The following is a 19,658-nucleotide window of genomic DNA, read 5'->3' on the forward strand; positions in this document are numbered from 1 at the left end:
TTTTTTTTTAAAAAGAATTTTATTAATACTTTCAGTTAACAGCAACATAATGTAAAAAGCCTTTCACATCAAGAGTTAATTCACAGAACCGTGGTATTTGCTTCAGAAAACAGAAACAAATCTCTAAACGCAAGGAAAAAAATAAAAAATAAAAAAGTCCTTCCCCTGCAAATAACTGAGCTCAACCTTGTCAGCAATAAAAGGAACTGAGTTTTCCTTTAAGAAATACATGTATTAAAAGGTTGCTGCTACATTAGGGACAAACCTCCCCAACAACAAAACTTTAGTAAAGTGGCAAAGCCTTTTGTTTTAAATAGTCTTTGAATTTAAATAAAAACAGAAGAAAAAAAAAACTGAGAATGAAAAGCTTGGCAAAAAGCAAGCAAGTATTGCACATACATCTCCTAGTACCCTTTAAAAATGTCCAAGAGAACAAATAAAACCCAGAGCAGAAATTTATAGCAGAGGCCAGTAAGAGGAAGCAGTTCCTGCTTTGTGCCAACATTAGATTCTGTAAGAACCGGCTTTAAAGTTTTACTCTATAATTAAGACCAGTTTTGGAGTTAAATGGGAGTGTTTAGGGAGTGTTGGCGAGCAAGGACAAGCGTACGAGGACAAGTCTTACTGCCTCTTGTATCCAATTAGTATCCAGAGCTATATTTGGCAGCAGGACTGCTTAGTCTCTAAATGCGCCTCTCATTGGCATGGGAAATAAAACAGGACATGAGAAATAAAGACAAACTGAAATATGCTCTACTGAACCCTACTATTCAATTCATGAAGTAAAACAAGAGTTTTAAAATGTCAAATGTAAAAATATAACTTACAAATAAATTCCACCATGGTTAGCTCCTCTAAACAATCATTGCCTTATGGAGCCATGAGCAAAGAAATGCAGTAGAAAGCAACCAAATGTACATATTCAAAGATTATATTTCAGCATCAGGTCAACTGATCCCATAATTTAATAAAACCAAAATGTCATAAAAAAAAATCTATGGTGTTTCACAGAGTGACAGCAAAAAAGAAAGAAAAAGAAAAAGCTAGGAGTAATCCAAAGGTGTGGAGTATCGCATCATCAGAAATGTTTCTTCTTAGTGAAACTCTGCTGGTGGGGTTTTAAAGTGTTCATAGTGGAGTTTTGGTGGGTTTATACAGTCTTTATGTATGGTAGAGCTTGTGTTCGTACTCCGTGGTGGAGTAGCTGTGAGGGGACTCTGTGTCTCTGTGGATGGGAGTGGGAATGCTGCTGCGGTGCTGGTGGTTGTCATTCAGCGTCAGGCTGAGGAGGCTGGTGCAGGTGGGCAGGTAGACGTGCTGCACGTGCTCCACATCTGACCGGCACACGGGACACAGCTGAGGGAAAAGACAGAACAGCTTTTGAGTAACAGCCCCAGTCGTCCTGTTACAGTGGCTTACAGAAGCATTCGTATCCTTCACATTTCAATCACAAACTTTAATGCAGTCTGACTTCAGAAGTCAGTCAAGTCAATCTGGATGTAATTTAATCCAGATTGATTAATGTAGCTGTTCTGGGCAGGACTCATATTTGGCATAAAGGAAGAAAGAACCAAGGGAACATTAAAATATGCAGGACATCGTGTTGAGGATTACAGCCGACACCAGGTTAAGATCAAAGAATATTCATGTATCTAAACGGCTCAGTCGAATTTCAGATTTAATTTAGTTGAGAATCTATAGCAAGACTGAAATCGCAGTGTAGCGATGCTCTCCAGTCTGGCTGAAGTGCCTCTTTGCAGAGAACAGACAACATTTTCTGAATCTAGATATGCAAAGCTGATGAACACCTCAAAATGATTTTTAGCTGTAATGGCAGGATAAGTGGTTAAAGTATTACAGCAAGGCTAAACAAATTGCTCAGGTCCAAATATTAGAATAGGTAAACATAGAAATATTTTTTGAAATTAAAACTTCTTCCTGTGACTAACTCATTCACCCCTTCAGTAGCTGGATGACGTTTCCCAGCTCCGCTGATGGTGAAGAGATTTGCCTGACTGCTGTAATCCCTTTATAAGACAAACTCTCTCACACACGCTCACGCAAAACCTGCCTTCACAAAGACGAGCACTTTTAGCTGATTAAAAGAGGGGACAATCAGGTCGTCAGAGTTTAAGCAAGCCTTTGTTAAAAGCACCATAAAAGGATAAGACCAGGGAGCTGAAGCATAATTAGATTCTTTTAGGGAAATTGTAAAAATCACATAAGGAATATGACTTGAATTATGCTAAAACAAGCTGAGCATAGCTTTTAAATTCAAAAGCATGCAAGTGTAAACATACAAATGACTACGTGAAGTTTAAAAACAGTTTCTCAAAGCGTGGAGAGCAGTCTCACCTGCAGCTGATTTGCGCAGTTCTGGCAGCACACCATGTGACCGCAGGGACAGAACGCTGCGTCAATCTCCTCCTCGCAGCACAACATGCACAGCAGAGCTTCTTTGAGTTTCTGCAGCCGCTCCTGCAGCGCCCGGCTCTGCTCGCAACTGCTGCAGTCCAGTCCCTTGTCCCGCTGGTCGTCCCGGCTTGGGGAGTGAGAGGGAGAGGAGCGCTCTCCACTCTCGGAGCGAGACACCAAGTCCGCAACGCCTGCGTTGTACAGAGCACGGCGAGCGTGGTCGTACACTTCCTTGGAGGTCCGTCTGATGTCAAAGACGTACTTCTTGCCCACGTTGATGTTTTCGTTGAGGAATAGGGAAGCCAAGTGACCCTTAAAGTCTCTGCTATACTGCATCATCACGGCATTGGTAACTGTATCACACCTGAAAAAATAAAACAAAACATTGATTAATGTTTTCTGGAAAGAGTTTTTGACCATCATAACTCAAATCTAGTTTGTCTGGGCTCATCTTTCATGAGGAAAACTGATTTTGGGACAATACATGTATCAAACTTATTGTCGCTATGACTTTACAGCACAAACTGGGGTTCGATAGTCAACGGTTGAGCTCCTCTCACCTGTAGAAGGCATGCGTCTCTGTGATGGCTCGGTACAGACCGCTCGCTGCCCGGTTACTGATCAGTTTGAATAAAAGAACCACGCTGTCATTCGTGTCCTTCGTTACGGTCAAGTAGACACTCTTCCCCGACTGAGTGGCGATCTGGATGATGGGGTAGCTTACTCTAAGACAAGAATGTAAGAAATTATTAAAGTAGGCAATGTTAGAAGTGACATTTATATTTAAAAAAAAAAGTTGGACATTAAGAAGGTAAATCCAATGGCAGAACATACCTGTTAACTAAGCTGAAATCCTCCTTACAGATGGCGATCCCCTCTGGCCCCACTCCAATAGCCATCCGCTGACCGTTTGCATCACGTGCCCAGTGCCACTCCACGCCGTAATGCTCCAGAGCAGAAATGAGCTGCAAGGCCTGGTACTCCACTGAGGCCTGGCTTAAACCCTCCAAAGCTTTGTGTCTGGAGATGATGCTGCAGTGGAAATAAGGTGCAGAGCGGTGAGAAAAAAGTTGGGTGTACTTTAACTACACAAACAGGTAAAACAAGATTAGCCTGATGAATGTATGAGTCCGATGAGCGTTCAAAGCACGCAAATGTTTTTATTAAGCAACTGACTGCAGTAAATACTTAAACTTATTGAGCTAATATTAACTTACTAAGGTTTAAGGTTCTTCATAGTCTGTATTCTTCTACTAAATTTTGTGTTTGCTCAAGTCCATCGCATTATAGAGGCAAAGTAAGTTAAAATTTACTGGAATTATGACTTCTTAATGCTTTGATAAAAATCAGAACATCTAATGGATGAATTTTCTGCAGGCCTGTGGTTAAGTGTTTTTCATTCTGTGAATCCTTTGGAGTTGGACATTAATGAAGCAGCTTTGACCAATTGGTGGAGTATCAGTATTTAAAACAACTATTCTGTTAGTTCAGTGGCTTGTGCTTGAGATGAATGCTATGAAGTCTGCATATAAAAGTCAGTATAAATTGAGCAGTAAAGCAGAACAATGTTCAGTGTCAGTTGATTCAGGCCCTTCAAAAGCTGCAAATACAAAAGAGATACTGTAGTCTGCAAAAACAAAATGGATGTAGTTGGAGGGACAACTGCTGAGGGAAGTACATTTGACTCTTGTTTAACAACTCGTTTCTGATAGAAAACATGAATTCCCTTTTCACCAAGTAAAAAAAAAAAACAGTATTACAGTCACACCAGTTTAATGGAGAAAATGTGGAGTAGAAAGATTTGCCAGGGGTAGTCTGCAAATAAACGTCATCTGATCTCTTGTCAGCTGCTGTGTTTGTTCAAAGCTCTGACTGCTTTTTTTATAGAGACCATGTGGCTGAGTGTTTATTATCATCATCTCGAGATATCTGCTTTTCCTATCGCGAAATTACACAATTCATTCACCGTTTGAATCCAACCTTTGACAGACTAAGCGTTGATGCAGTAAGAGGCATATGCATTTCTCCCAAATATCTTTTCATGGTTGTGATCATTTGCATTTTACAAAAAAGGAGTAAAGATCCTTAACTCAGCTCATATTATTGGCTATATTGCCGTAATAGTATATTGCTTTTGCCACCTAGATTTCAGCAGGTCTTCATGAATTTAGAATTGGATTGCATTAAGTTTGTCAGGCAACGTTGAGTGTGTTGTACCTGTTGTTGGTGGCGGTGTCGGGCTCCTCTCCACACAGCTCTGAATACCAGTACTGGGCCGTGTTTTGGTTGTAGTCCCCAAACTCTGCTTGCGCCAGCAGAGCGCTTAGCTCCTCCGCCTGCTCGGAGCACATGCGAAGGTGTCCGTTGTGGAGGTCTTCCTTCACGTGCATGAAGAATAGATGTCTGAGGGAGAACACAATCATGGAGAATATGAACTTGCATGTTATCCATGTGCTACTCTTGTGTCATAATTTGACATTTATAGCTACACAATTAATGGTTCAGTTTCACTTCACAACCTACTTCCACAAATACTCCACAGCATGGCATGCCATGACTTTCCCTAGTTTCACTTCTTTAAAATGGCATTTTTGGATCGTGCGGCCGCTCTGGCTGAACCGTTATGGAACGCAAGTTGAACATTTGAGGGAAGGGATAACAAGACTGTTAAAATACTGCAAGAACACCCACCCTCTCCTCATGGTGACTTATTTCACACTGAAATCTTTCACATATATACTTTTGTTCATGTTAAAAATTGCAACTTACAGCTAATGAAATACAGAAGTCTACAGTGCATGCTGCCAATATTTGGGCAGGTTCCACTTTCATGAATTACAGCGTTAACTCAGTTTGGCACAGAGAAATCTTCCGTATGTTTGTGTATGCAGCGAACCTCAATGATTAACTGAATCTTTAGCTGCAAGCCACAAATCAAAATTTATAGAAACTACACTGAAGCAATTTTACATTACTTTTTGGTTATGTACCTGTGCATTAAGCAACGGATACAGCCTAGTCTCATTCTGCTATAAACAACATGTAAAAAAATATACATTTCTTTTATTCACAGTTTGAGATCACTGGCAGTCAGAACAGCTGGTACAGTTTGGGCTGAGAACTCTTGAGAACAGCAAGTTCTGGAGTGGTGATGGAAAAACAGCCCCCTTTTGAGAAAACAGTGGGCCCTTCCATTGTTTTCAACCACAAGATGTGAAGTACTCCGTCGGTCTGCAGGAGGCATTACGTGAACGAGAGCAACACCCTGACTGACTCACTCCTCACAACATGAGGAAAACTGACCTCAAGTAGCCTCACATCCATCAATCAGATAAACTATGTCACAGTGACCTAAAGAGGATCATAGACCTGTCTCAACCTGGCTTCAACGTTAAAAACTTAACCCATGTGTCACATTGCTAAATATTTTCTTGTTACATCTTGTTGCAGTAGACAGTCTACTGAAAAATAACTGCTTTATTTTTCAGCTAAAAGAGATGGCCCCCCTCCTTCAGGCTGCACGTCTCTTTGAAGCATGATGTGCTTGGTAACATTTTCATTTGTACAAATAAGGTCATGCTGTGCCTGAAGATTTTTAAAGGAAGTAGAAAACCAACAATTCCCACATTGAATTGTTGATTCAGAAAATGGGAATCTCACAGGAAGAATTATTTTACCATTTCCTTTACCATCTTACAAGATTATAGCAAGCCCACACCTCGTGACAAAACACAGGCAACGTGTATTTAAACAGTTTGACGTTGCGACAAAGACACACCTCAACCAACATGCAGCGCTTCCAAGCAGCATCAACAGCAGCAGAGAGGCACACAAACAATGTCGGCACACACCAAACCGTGCTAGAGCCAGACTGCAACAACCGAGCCCCCACGGCTGACTAGCCTCAGGCATAACAAACAGGGCTTTGATATGGTGTTAAACATCCCATTCCCTCCAACACACAAATACTGGACTCCATTGTATCAAGCCCAGCAGGCATCATGTGATGGAGCGCCGCTCATGAGATACCTGCCTGATGCAAACAATAGGGCCAACCTGACTGGGAGTTTACAACAGGTTGCTGGTAAAGAAAGGTAACTACAGGGCAAGTCGCTGAGGTTACTCTAGTTCACACAGGGATTGGCAAGGTTACTACTGGTCGTGGAACAACAGGGTTTCGTTTCAGGAAGCTATGCGAGAACAGGTTTGTTATCTGATAAACAAGCAGTCAATTAGCTATGCTTACTGTTTAACTTCTGCTTCATTAAAGGTCCCCATTTAAATGGACTGTTGGGCCCGTGGCTCACAACATTGTGAAGGTCTTGTTTTTATTGCAAATAACTTAACAACTCTAGGTCGCACTGCAGGCCGACATGCCCTGCTGCAGAGATTACTACTGATAGCTGTTCCTGTTTAGCTTCTATGAAAAAACAAAAAAAACAAGATGTGATATGAAGGAAGCAGAGCACAGGACACATTCAAGGAAACTTAACCCACAGACAGTGAGCCATCTTTAAGAAATCACTGGCTTTTCACGCCATCAAAACTCCCCATGAGTGTTACGAAAACATTGTGTTGATCCCAAATACACCTGGAATAGATAACGTAAATCCATATTAGACCATAATGTAAATATTTTATGATTTATAAGCATGAAAATAAATGCAAAGGAAAGGATAAAATTAAAAAAAAATGAACTAGGATACCATGAGTGCTTGTTCTGTTGAGTTATAGCTACATAATTTCTCCAGTTAAATCGCATTGACTTCCATTAAGCTGACAACCTGGTTCTGCACTTCTTGTGCCAGAACCAGGCTGCCTCAGCACCTGTCGGGGTCAGTCGCACACAAGAGCACTGAAGAAGTGTCCACTGTCTACTACTCCAACACATGCTGATGGTCAATTTCAACATGTGGTCCAGACAAGACTGACACATTTCTGTGCCACTAGCCTTTATATTTTGAGGATGCATGTGTGTACAATTGTTTTCCAACCACATTCAATCCAATTAGGTTAAAAAAACACCTGTAAATTATGAGTGACTCATCCACTAAACATGTATGCAAATTTGAGTTTATCAGCAACCAAGTTCCTTCTCTTAGTGGCTCAGTCCATAAAGAAGCAATGTTCAGACAAAAACATGCACACGTGTACTTCTAACAGAGACATTGCCTTTATTCTTCATGCAGCCTGCAACACAACAGACTGAATACCAGGAAGTCTGTAGAGACCAAAGTCTCTTGGCCTACTTCAACTGTGTTATACTGTTTACAGCACAACGTTCTATCCTTTAAAGAGATAATACATAGGTAAAGTTTTAAGAGGATTAATCATTTGCCAGAATTACACTTGAGGTTGTTAAAAACTACAAAAAGCTATGCAACAGTTTAGATGCTTTAATGTTTTGAGCGTTCCGGACACCTAAACTTTGGCTTGTGTCAAAACCAGTACAAGTAGCACCACATTAATTCCAGGCACCAAGTTTAACGCATGTTCTTTTGGGCTGCGACGTCGCCCAACAAAATATGTTCCTCTGTACTCAAGCAGCAGATTGCTTACTAAACTATAATCTTAGTAATCTTTCTTTTTTAAAAGCAGTAAAACTGCAAAAGATATGTGCAAGTTTACAAACTTTTACTAAAATAATTTTTACTTTAATGTTCCTAAAAACTCTGTTCCAGTCCATAAAAGTCATCTTATTTTCTGCGCCTACCATGTCTCGCACTGAAAAAGTCAGTTTAACGCAGAGGAACAAAACATCCCCACAAACTGAAACTCAACACCGCAGCTTTAGAGACTGCTCTACATTCAGCCAATCGGCATTAGAGTCTCCGACCTCACTGGTTGGACTCCCAACAATGCGGTTTGTGAGCTAGTCAAATAACTTGCCGCCAGCAGCTATGTGCAGCGAGGTTACTCTCAGTCAATGACCTATAGTTACCGTGGCTCAACATCTTCTGGAAAGCTTGTGGGCGGACTGTGAAGAAACTTGTAAATGAACAGTTTAACATAAAGTAGCGCCACATTAATTCCAGGCACCGAGTTTAACACATGCGCTTTTGGACTGTGACAAACTGAGCTGAAAACCACGTAGCAATTAAACAGAGTTTGTGGGCTAAACTGCTTTGGGTCCCAGTCGAGTAAAACAATAATTACAGCCGAGCATGGACTCCGAGTTGTGGTGTTGAATAAATACCACTGTCAGCTCCCAATCCAGGAGAAAAATGAATAATGCAAACTAAAGGTAGGTTAGCAAAGTGCTGAAGAAATCTGATGAATTTAGAAGCATTTTCAAACATAATGAAAACATTACTTTGAGACTTTAAAATAAGTTCATAAAACTGTGTTGTACGACACCAACTGATTTAGAAAACTCTTCACTTCCATTAAATCAGAGGTTCCCAAACTGTGGGGCGCACCCCCTAGGGGGCGCAGGAAGCCGTCTGGATGAAAAAAAAACAAAAAAAAAAAACGAATGCTGTATGCGCTGGGTTTTTACCTTAGAATGGCCAACTCTCTGTTATTCCTATGTCAATTTGATACAGTAGGGGCTTCCACACTTCCCATATCTGTGTCATGTCACTTTTATCAGCAGTTAAAACTTTTTAATCCGTTGTTAACATGTGGTAACCTGTTTTTCCGAGCCGCCTTTAAACGCAACATGAGCGCTACGACACTCGCGCTGGGTTTAGACCTGTGCGGCAGCGAAGGAGACCTGCTGCTGTACAAAGCTACTCAGGTGTGTTAGAATCATGGCAGCAAACCAGCAAAACGCAAAGAACTTTTCACAGTTTTTCCCCCAAACGAACCGACTGTTGAGAAAAGCTGTTGGATGCAGGTAATGTTAGCTAAAAGATGACTAGCTAGCTAATATCAATACATCACCTTAAGCTGAACAAGTAGCCTGTAGGCTACCGATGTTGTCCATGTTCAGCTACGTACATTTATTACGTATTTTTTCAAAGCACCAATACTGCAAAATTTACGTGCAATTTTACAAGCCTTTACTAAAATTATTCTTACTTTAACATTCCTAATAACTAAAGTTGATGGTACTGATAATGTTAATATTTTACAGCAGCAAAATAGTTTCTAATCCATTTCCAATAAAAAGTGATCATGTTACATTTGTTGCATGAAAGTAAGTTTGTGGCATTTTCTTATAGTGCAAGAATCTCATAACGGCATGTGCCTGCTTGATCCAAACTGAGCTATCCTGTCTCCTTAGAGTGCATTTTGCCAAAACACGCTAAGAAAAACAAGATAGATTTCTACTCAGATTAATAACCTATCACAAGACCAAAACCCAGCAGAGGGGAAAAAAAAAAAAAAAACTTTCACAAGAATAGACTGTTGTCTTCAAGCCATCTGAATAAGTTTTAGCTTGTTTGAGGTTATATAACAGAAGAAACACTGTCCTGTGATGGTTCTAAAATACTTTCACTTTATTTCAAGATAAAATCATTTTTAAGTTGTGAAGTCGGTGGTTGTGTTACTACTTTGCCCTCACTGTAAAGCCTAGAGAAAAAAAACATTTGGTTTTTAGGGGTCTACTGATTGCATGATCAGAATGCTAAATGTGACCACTAATGAAGGGAAAATGATTAACATAAAGCTCAGCAGCCAACAGTAAAAGTTTAATGATGCAAATAATAGAGGTGGTCAGTGATGGTTCTGGGTCAGAATCCTTTAACCAGAGAAAAGGAAATAAAGTTATATGATTTTTATATCGCTTTTTTTTTTTTTAGTTAAAACCCCTTTAATGCCTGCTGCCAAATATGGTAATTACAAAGCAGCCGCATGTTTGAAATGAATTTACAAAAGGAACCCGTGAGGATAAAGGCACTGCATTTGTAAAAAGTGCTCAAAGCCAACCATGAAATACAGATTTATAAATAATGCCTTCAAGAATGGAACAGAAAGAGTAGCTTAAAGAAAAAACAACAAAAAAAACAGTGGATTTTGGGAGTCACAGCTGCCACAGCTTCCAGCTCAGATGGATATGACCCAATGCTGGCAACAGTGGGAGAAAAAAAAAAGGCAAAGTCTGGCAGGTTATACTGTCAATACAGAAAAATAAAATCTGTAAATGTGAACAACTCCACAATATAAAAAAAAAGGGTAATGCCATGAACATTACATCATCATGTTTGCCAAATCAACCAAATGTTAAATTAAGAGAATAAAACTGCCAACTGCTTGCACATTAAAGTGACCTGTGGAGCTTTACGTGGCAGCAAAGCACACAGCTGCTTATATAAGCAGCTTTATGTGATGGGGAGGGTTACGCAAGCGGGCATATTAGAAGGGTGTAACAGTAATGACCATCCATTCCACCATGAAACTGGCTCCATCAATAAATTGCAGGAATGTTTTTTTATGATCCCGTGCATGAACATAAGGCAGAACAAAACAGATCAGTCATGAGCATGAAGTGGCAATATTTTCCCACAAGATCACAAAGCTGTAAGTGGCCTACAGGCTAACAGATGTATTACTTCCTGATGAGTCACATCTACTCATCCTACCGTCAGACCAGCTCATGCAGAGAACCACTGCAGCCGAACTGGGTGAAAGGTGACAACTGTAGCTCTAACAGGAATCGCACCCAATGTGCCTTTAAAACCACTGCATACACAAGTATACACAAAAGTATAACTTTTGCATGTGCATCTATAGTTATAATTGATTACCTTAATAAAACGTGCACAAATTGAACCAGACCTGCAAAACATTACAGCTGAGAATTGCCAGTCATTAATGCATTTAAATTAAGAGCACTGCCTTCATGTGACTGGCATCACTATCATGTCTTTGTTTTAACAACCCAATTATCCATCCCCCCCTATTCTCTCAGCCAACACCTGTGGTCAAGATAACCACTTCTAATCTAGTGGAGGTCAGAGCACAGGCAGCCAAGTGTCCTCTCCTTCCCCCTCGCTTTCCCTTCCTCCCTCTTCAAATACTGCCAAATATGGGCCAGCGCAAACAAAGACAATGAGACGTAGTAGTCAGCAGGTGTCAAACAGATACAAATACGACCACAAAGAGGAAACTAGATATCCTTAAGAAGGAGAAGTAGGGAAAAGGCGTGTATGAAAGCCAAACAGCTACGAGGGAATCGAGCCAAACAAACAATGCTTGCTTTTAATTAACCATAAAGAGGAACACTTTGCTGATTTGTTTCCTCAAGTGTCCCCTTGGTTCATAAGTTTCAGTTTTGCAATATGCAACAGTCTAATGCTGTAACAGGGGTGAATATGTCAACAGCTACACAGAGCGATGCAAGGAGCACAATTAGGAACTTGGGGTGATGGGGGGGGGGGAGAAAATAAGAGGAAAAATGCGGACAATCATGTTCAAATTAATCTCGCCAAGGAAATTAGTAAGGGGGCATTTTAAGCTCGAGTCCTTTTAGTTTAGTAAGAAATTAAAGTAAAAACACTAAAAACAAACTCAATTATAGAGGCACAGCTGCAACACCGACGTTCCTGTAAAAACAAAACCTGTGTGAGAAAAAGTCTAACCCTGGTCTTTTTTAAAAAAAAAAAAAAAAAAAAAAAACCCACATGTCTAAAAAAAGGAGGTAAAACAGAGACCTTTTGTTTTTAAACAAAAAAAACAACCACAAAAAGTTTTTTTTTTTTTCCCAAGCTCAATGGGAGTCCTGGCTGCCAATGAGCCCACAGGGTCCCCGGGGAACGGGAAGAGAGGAACACAACCCCAGAGCTGCTGGATCACATTTCCAGGCTGACGCTCTGTCAGAATGACCTATAGTAAACCCAAACCGGCTTGACAGAGAGGTTACTAAAGGGCGCTTCTTTCAATGCGTTGGAAACAAAGTGATCAGATTGTGATCTGGTTTGTGTTTGTCAGCACGCAGCTCTCCCAACATTGCTAGTCTCATCAGGTACAGCTGTGTTTAAAACCATTTGGAACTTGCGCCAAGTAAAAACTTTTCGTGCATCTCAGTTCAATTTTGAAGTGACAAATCCAAGATGATTTGGATATTCAGTCAGGAAATATCGCAACAAAGATAATCAGCAGTACCTCGTCTGTTCCTGTAGGATGAGATGGGGCTCCACAAAAAACTTGACTCGCAGCCTCAGCCGACAGGGTGTCACGTTATCCATCTGCTGGCAGATGCGGTTCCTCAGATTCAGCCACAAATTCTCTCCTTTGCTGCCGGTAAACTGCAGCCCGAAGTAATCCACTTCAATTATGCCCAACTTTCTGCAAACCTGCAGAGAGGTAAAGGAAACTGGGTCTCAAAAAAAAGGGAATTTAGACTAGAAAATGCCAAGAGAATCTAACAACAACAAGGAAATATTAAATAGGCAAGAAGAGAAAGAAGCAGGGAGTTTATTTCTAAGGGATTACAACAGCTGGAACACAAACTTGAATCCTTTCGTGGGGGCTCATCAAATCTATCCCACCCTTAACTGCAGCAGGGATGGTCGTGTTATTGCATAACTACTGGCGAATGTCTCTAGAAAGCCTGGAGGCAGAGATAATACCCATTTGTTACCCTCAGCAAATTGGGAATATGCCCTGCATACAAAATAAGACCGGCATTAGTATCAGTAAGACCGAAGCTACTGCTCCAATGATGGAGTTTCTTTAGAACAGAGGGCCTCAAAAATGATATAATTAAGATCCAGATGTGTGATTTATCATATTTTTACCCTCACCAACTTTACAACTTTAGTTGCAATGTATTTTAATCTGTGCAGCTTTTCTAAACTTTGCAATACTTGTGGCCAAAAGAGGTAAGCCAAAGAGCACTAAATGTTAAATATGAAATTCTGCATGGCTCTCTACTAATAGAAGCAGGGAGAAAAAAGTTTTTTTTTTTTGTTTTTTTTTTTTAATTCAGACTCATGATTTATACGTGTTGCTTCTTTTCATTAAGAGCTTAAAAGCTGCTTGTATCTTATCGTTAATCCCAAAATTATATGTGTTTTCCTGGCAGATGTAAAGTACTCCTGAAATTTAGCCAAAAGCTTTTTCTTTTAAAACATAAAAAAGTTTTAGTCCAAGTCCCAACTTGAAAAATATGTTCTTCAAAACGGATAGAGCTTTTATAAGCTAGCCATTGATTTCAAAACAGTTTAAAGTTAAAGAAAAACAACCATGTCACAATTTGTCAGACATATGAACCATTCTGGGTCTAGATAGCCATCTTCAGAAAATGAAGGGCTTTGACTTTTGCAGCTTGACAAAATGTGACAGCTCAAGAGTGATGAACACTAAAGATAAATGAGGAAAAAATGACTTGATTTTTCTCTTTTTTCTTTTCCTGAAACCATGCAGCAGCAAAGGGGAACTCAGTTTCACAAACAACATTAACCATTTGATTATTAGTTAATGCAGGAATCAAAGTTACCAAGTGTTGAATAGCTTCAGCATATGTTGAGATTTGCATTTAAAACTGGAGACAAAAGGTGGAAACCAATAGATTTACATCAATGTTCCCGACTAATTTTCCCATTTTCAGTAGAGATCTCACTTTGTTTCATGCTGACATGTACACCAACAAAGCCTCAGGTTGAGTGAAGCTCAAGTGCCGAGCGCAGCTCGCAATGAAACACAATGACCTGTAGTAACCTCTGCCTAAGCCATCTGTTTCTGGCAATACAGGAAGAGTCTTACTAAAGCTTTAACATGTTTAGATACCCACGCAAACGAATATTTACAGCGTAAATATTTACAAAGAAAATACAAAATAGGTTCGCTTGGTCTTTGTAGCAGCAGCGTAATTAACAGTTGTTACGGCAGCTGTAATAAATACAGAAAATTCAGAAAACAAGCAAGCTTCTATGCTTCTTAGAAAGATTAGCTGATTAAATTATTAAAATAAAGTTTTAAAAAACAGTGGAGAACTTAAAGCGCGCCGACACAATAACGGCTTCGGTGATTTGTCTGACAGAAACGGTCACAGAGACGGAAAGACAAATGGTCTCCGTACATATATCTGAACATTTATGGGTATTTTACTCGGATACTAACCTTATTAAGACAGTCTTCTCCATTCGCCTTCCCGTCAACTTCCACTTCCATCACCACCGAGTCCGGGCGAGTAACGTGGCAGAGCATTTTGGCTTTGTATTTTGTAGTCTTTGGTGTGCCACGCTTTAAACCAACAAAACAATTCTCTTGCCCTCTTTAGAAACCCTCCACATCAAGCCGACATCACTTTCCTCTCACAGTTCTCTCAGTGTGGCTAATCTTCCTCTACCAGCTGTAGGAAATATCAATGAAATGCCCCCCGTAGTCCCGCCTACTTGAAGGGCATCCAATCACAGACGCTGTATTATAACTCACTGAACTTCTGTTAACCAATTGGAAGCGTTGTCACATCCGCAAACTGGAAGATCAAGTTGAGCTCTTGTTTGAGAGGCACTGCGTCCTCTTGTGGTGGGTTGGTTGTATGCAACCAGAGAGCTTTTATGTTTGCACACCTGAACTTAATAAATTAGACATTTCATCGTACGCCAGTGCACTTCAGGGTAAGTTTAATGGCTTTCCATAGCTTTTGTAAATAATTTAGTTGATTATGACCCAGAAATAGCTGCAATACTAGTGGGGAAACTTTCCACTTCGCCTGTTTTTTGCGACTCAAGGCTGTTATGAATATTTAATCTCTGCAACTTTTACCTCAGCCACCCGCTATTTCCCCTTCCTGTAGAGGAAGGGGAAATAGCGAATGATTTATTTTCTCTAAATCATTCGTTTTATAACATCTTATTCTGAAATTTATATGCTTTACTTAATCTTATATGTAAATAAAAGTTAAATACCAAATAAATCTGTCGAGCACTGAGCTGATTTGTGCCGTTGTGAGGAGAATTTAAACATGTTAGCAGCGCCTCCAACCATGAAGCTTCAGTGTCGCTAATTTGAGCACCTAATATTTCTGTGACCTTATTTCAATATGTCTTCTGCCTCAATACATCCACAACAGCTACTGTTTTATCATCTATTATTCAGTAGCGCTGCATTGTGATGGAGGCAAACTTGGCAAGGAAAGTGAAGAGAAGAGCAGCCTTGTACTTTAAAACCAAGGAAGGCATGGTATTCAGCCAAGCTTATCGTTTGTTTGCCAAAGGACAATTTAGAGTGGAGGCAGCATGCCTCTCCGATATGTTTGCACTCTTTCCACAGCTGCATTCCTTGTGTAGCTGGAGTGATATGTATATAATAAGAGACTGAAGGAAAAATACTGACGATGTTTTAACATTTAACTACAGCGCCTTTCAAAATAACTCCTATCCCCTTCATTTAGCAGAATTGTGAAATGGTAAGAAAACATACTTCAATGTCGTTTAGACCAAAGGTATTCAACTCCAGCCCTAGAGGGCCGATTTCCTGCAACTTTTAAATATATCTCTTCTTCACCACACCTGAGTCTAATAATCAGGTCTTTAACAGGTCTCTGTAGAATTCAGCCATTTGATTCGGGTTGACTTGACCAGGGGACACATCTAAAAGTTGTGCCCTTGGGGACTGGAGTTGAAGTTTAGATCAACCTTTCACTATATTTACGTCTACAATTCTTTTGGAGTACTTTTCTATCAGCTTTGCATTAATAGTCACTTAAATTATTTTCCCATTTGTCAGCAAATTTGGTAAAGTTCAATAAGGTTGAATGGAATTCTTCTGCAAACATCGATTTTGTAGCCTACCCGTAGATTCTTATCTGAATATACCTCTAACTTGATTGGGTCATTCTATCACCTGAGCTTTGATCTAAGGCACTGTATTGTATCAGCAGTGCACCATGTGTCAAGGGAAACTCTAATTTGGTGCAAACCAAGCAAGGATTAGTTTGCACCAAATAAAACTAATCCAATCTTGAAAACTCAATGTTGACAGTGATGACCATGTGTTTACTACTGCCTATTTCACAATAATAGAGTAAATGGTGTGTAGCATGTTTGTAAGTTGCTCATCGAGAGGGGGTGGAGGGAACGTGAATGTGTGCAGGACACGCAATGTTTGCTAACTGGTGTAGAACTAAAATAACCCTCCTACCTTGTATGGGTTTAGCAAAATATTGGATTGACAAATGTTATGCTTTTCTATAAATTTGTAATTTTCTTTTTAGATTTTTGTTGTTTATCTGAAAACTCTTTCCAGGCAATTGCATCTAAAAGTGTACTTAATCGTCAATCATTTATTGCCATAGCTCTTGAAGGAAAACCACTGATCGTAAGCATGTTTGTTTATTTGTAAACAAACCATACTATTGAATATTGCAGTGTAACCTGAGCAATATTAATCTTCAGGTTTTCACAATTTATGTTTCCACTAAGTTTAACCTTAAATGTTTATTGAATGAAATGTTTTAGCAGGGTAGGGAAGTATAAGTACTTCTATTGTAAGCATTACCTATTACAAATGGAACACTGTGTAGGCATGGAAATTAGTATAATAGTAACTAAAACTGACTCATCTTTGAACATCTAGGTCAGTTTTGAGTCTGCTGTCCCCCCGCCCCATCTGGGTCCCTGCACAAACACAGACCCTTTTGCAGACTTCTGCTTTGCAGCTCAGTATGACATCATACAATGTGGCATCACTTCCCTGCAAGGCAAGTCATTGCTCACTCAACTGGAGTGTAAACACATAGCCATGCAAGGATTTCTATGTGTGCAAATGTTGGTGTGTGTTTGTACACGCATGCGTATGTGTGTGTGCATGTGGGCGCATGACATCACAGTGTCATTGCTGCCCAACTCCACAGCAAAGCAATGTTTTGTGAAGCAGAGTGTAGGACAGGAAGTGCCATGGTACCGTCACTTCTCTGGCTGTTGTGATCGCCTTGATTGTTTGTTCTTTTTTTCTTTTTTCCATCCATTGGGGTTAAACCAAGGGGACTGGGCAGCTGATCAGAGTGGAATTGATCACTGAAGTAAGTAGAGGTACCAAAGGATAAGATGTTCCTCTGAAGAAAATCGATAACCACCATCCAAGGACTTGTCAGATGAAGATTCATTATCGACTTCAGATGTTGATTCAGAGTGTATGATGAAGAGGAGTCAAAGGTTCAGCGGCTCTTTCAGCTTTGAGGAGGACCAGCAGATTCATCTGAAAGATGAGGAAGAGGAAGGAGAAGCTTTACCACCAAACTACCCTGAAGGATCAAAAGAGGTGGCAGCAAAAGCAGCAGCAGATTTTAAGCAAATGGAAACTAGCCTAGTAATCTGTGGCTCAAATCAACCAAGGTCGGACATATTCAGACCTCAACACTTATGGCAGGCTATGACAAGATGCCTTTCTTTTCGCTGGACTTCCATCAGCAGACAAAGCAACCGGAAATCAGCCTACGAAGGGGATTTCAACCAAAGTGAAGACACACAGTCATCTGTCAGCTCTGACTCGACCAATGACGGTTCCTCAACATCATCTGCTTCGGATGACAAAGATGCACATCTGTCAAAACCTGAGGTCATCAGCGACAGAGGGGGAAAAAGTGGTCCACCCCCTCGTCTAGGAATTTCCCATTCCTGCCCCAGATTATCAAGAGCTAGACTAGCAACAGACCTGGGTCTGGCCTCAGTGATCTTGGAGAAAGAAATGTTTCTACGGATTGAGCTGGTAGATTCAGGTGATGAAAGGGATGATTTACGCTACAGAGCAGAATGGACTTTGTCAGAGAGAACTAAGGACCTGGCAGGAGGCGTCTGGCAATCTCAAAGCCAAAAAGTAACAGACTGACCTATTAAATTGAAGGTTTGGGCTGATGACTTCACACCATGTACTGCTTAAGTTAGATTGCAACCTCAGCCATGATAATGTTACATAGATGGCAGAATCGTTCATTAGAAATGGCTCGTGTTTTGCTGAAGAGTAACATTATTTTTCAGTCCTACCCATGATTTTCAAGAGCTAGACAAGCTTCAGACCAGCACCTTGTTTCAGTGATCTTTGAGGAATAATTCTAAGGCATAATTTAGCTAAACCGGGTAGAAAAAAGGGGGATTACTAATGCTACTTGGTAAAATGGATGTTGTCTGGAAAAACAAAGGAATTAGCAAAAGATTCCTGGCTTTCTCGGGGCCAAAAAACGATGGGTTGACCTGGTAATTCAAGATTTGGATTACACTACAAAAAGTGACACACCATGTATCCTTAAAGTGAGACTGCAAGCTCAGCCATGATTATGTTATCTTACATGGCGAGCATTCTGATTAGAGATGACCTAGATTTCTCTAAGTGATTGGTTTTGCATGATTTCTATCACACACTACTGGTTCAGATTCAGTATCTAATCAATTAGAAATGCTATTTTGTTGACATAGCACCGCTAATGCTGAGGTCAATTTTTTCAGCCTTGATGGAATCCTCACAGAACATTTTTACTTGTAAGTGGTCTCATGGTGGAGAAATTGTGAAATTGTATTTTGGTGGTTTTTCAGTATAACCTGGGATTTTACAGTATTGGGTTTTGAGGTCTTCATCCATGGTTGTCTTAACTACCAGTATGTTGAAATATACTGTCTCAACATGTGTCAAGCAAACTTACACTGCCGTGTTGAAATAAGGTTTTACTTTCTTTACACTTTTCCAGTTCAGCAACTGCTACGGTAAATACACAAAAAAGCTTTAGATATGCTGACAGGTGCAAAGCTCCACTATAATTATATATATTTAGCCCATTTTTTCATGTACTTTCATGTTTACAGTTATGGTAAGTACAGACAGCATAGCTTTAAGGTGATATTCTGTCTTACTGCATTAAAATTGAACTGCCCTAAAAGGTAGACTGGTAATACTTTTGTAAGCAAACTTATAAAATTCGGGATCAAACACTTGTTTGTTGGAGTAAGTGTCTGTGTAGGATGGGGAGGCTTCCATCTAACGGATGGATAGTGTGATGGATTCAGACATTTTGGTGAGAAATGTCTGAATCAACCACAGAGTAGTGTAATGACTGTAACACTATTCAGGTCTGGAAACATCCTATGCAGATGCAGATATCCCTGCCTGCTTGGGATTCTTGTGAGAAGCTTTTGTTCTTGCGGGATTATGGTCTGTGGTGTACTGACTCTAGGAGTGCCTGTGGGTTTACAATTAAAAATTAGGCTGAGGTTGTTTTGCTGCACAGAGCAGGATGACTGTCTAATGGATCAGCATTACGTTACTTATCAGAGTCCCATCCTGCACATATCCTTTGTTTTAATAATGCCTTAAAAGGCTGACAGTAGTACATTTGACTTGAGAACATGCAGAGTGTAGAT

The 19,658-nt window shown here is 40.1% G+C and overlaps 1 protein-coding gene and 1 long non-coding RNA gene across 2 annotated transcripts; one reads left to right on the plus strand and one right to left on the minus strand.

Annotated features, from left to right (window-relative positions):
* Positions 1–14,629, minus strand: mylipa (myosin regulatory light chain interacting protein a). The gene is made up of 7 exons (XM_007547771.1): positions 14,425–14,629; positions 12,466–12,656; positions 4,633–4,818; positions 3,250–3,447; positions 2,976–3,140; positions 2,356–2,779; positions 1–1,356 (listed from the first exon to the last, which is right to left on the minus strand). The coding sequence occupies exons 1-7, from the start codon at positions 14,509–14,511 to the stop codon at positions 1,162–1,164; spliced, it is 1,446 nt and encodes a 481-aa protein (XP_007547833.1). The 5' UTR covers positions 14,512–14,629; the 3' UTR covers positions 1–1,161.
* Positions 14,630–14,752: 123 nt separating this feature from the next.
* Positions 14,753–19,227, plus strand: LOC107835773 (uncharacterized). Its single transcript, XR_001661596.1, has 2 exons — positions 14,753–14,924; positions 16,885–19,227. It is a non-coding gene; the product is annotated as an uncharacterized LOC107835773 (long non-coding RNA).
* The last annotated feature ends 431 nt before the right edge of the window (positions 19,228–19,658 follow it).

Source organism: Poecilia formosa, unplaced genomic scaffold (genome assembly GCF_000485575.1).
Source record: "Poecilia formosa unplaced genomic scaffold, Poecilia_formosa-5.1.2 Scaffold21, whole genome shotgun sequence".
In the NCBI taxonomy this organism is placed as follows: Eukaryota; Metazoa; Chordata; class Actinopteri; order Cyprinodontiformes; family Poeciliidae; genus Poecilia; species Poecilia formosa.

What these genes read in the sequence shown, in the direction of transcription:
- mylipa (XM_007547771.1), bottom strand. Translation starts at nt 14,511, where the DNA reads ATGCTCTGCCACGTTACTCGCCCGGACTCGGTGGTGATGGAAGTGGAA. An exon ending in GACACCGCCACCAACAACAG is followed by an intron (nt 3,448 to 4,632) that starts GTACAACACACT and finishes TTTCCACTGCAG; the next exon opens with CATCATCTCCAGACACAAAG. An exon ending in GAGACGCATGCCTTCTACAG is followed by an intron (nt 2,780 to 2,975) that starts GTGAGAGGAGCT and finishes TTATTTTTTCAG; the next exon opens with GTGTGATACAGTTACCAATG.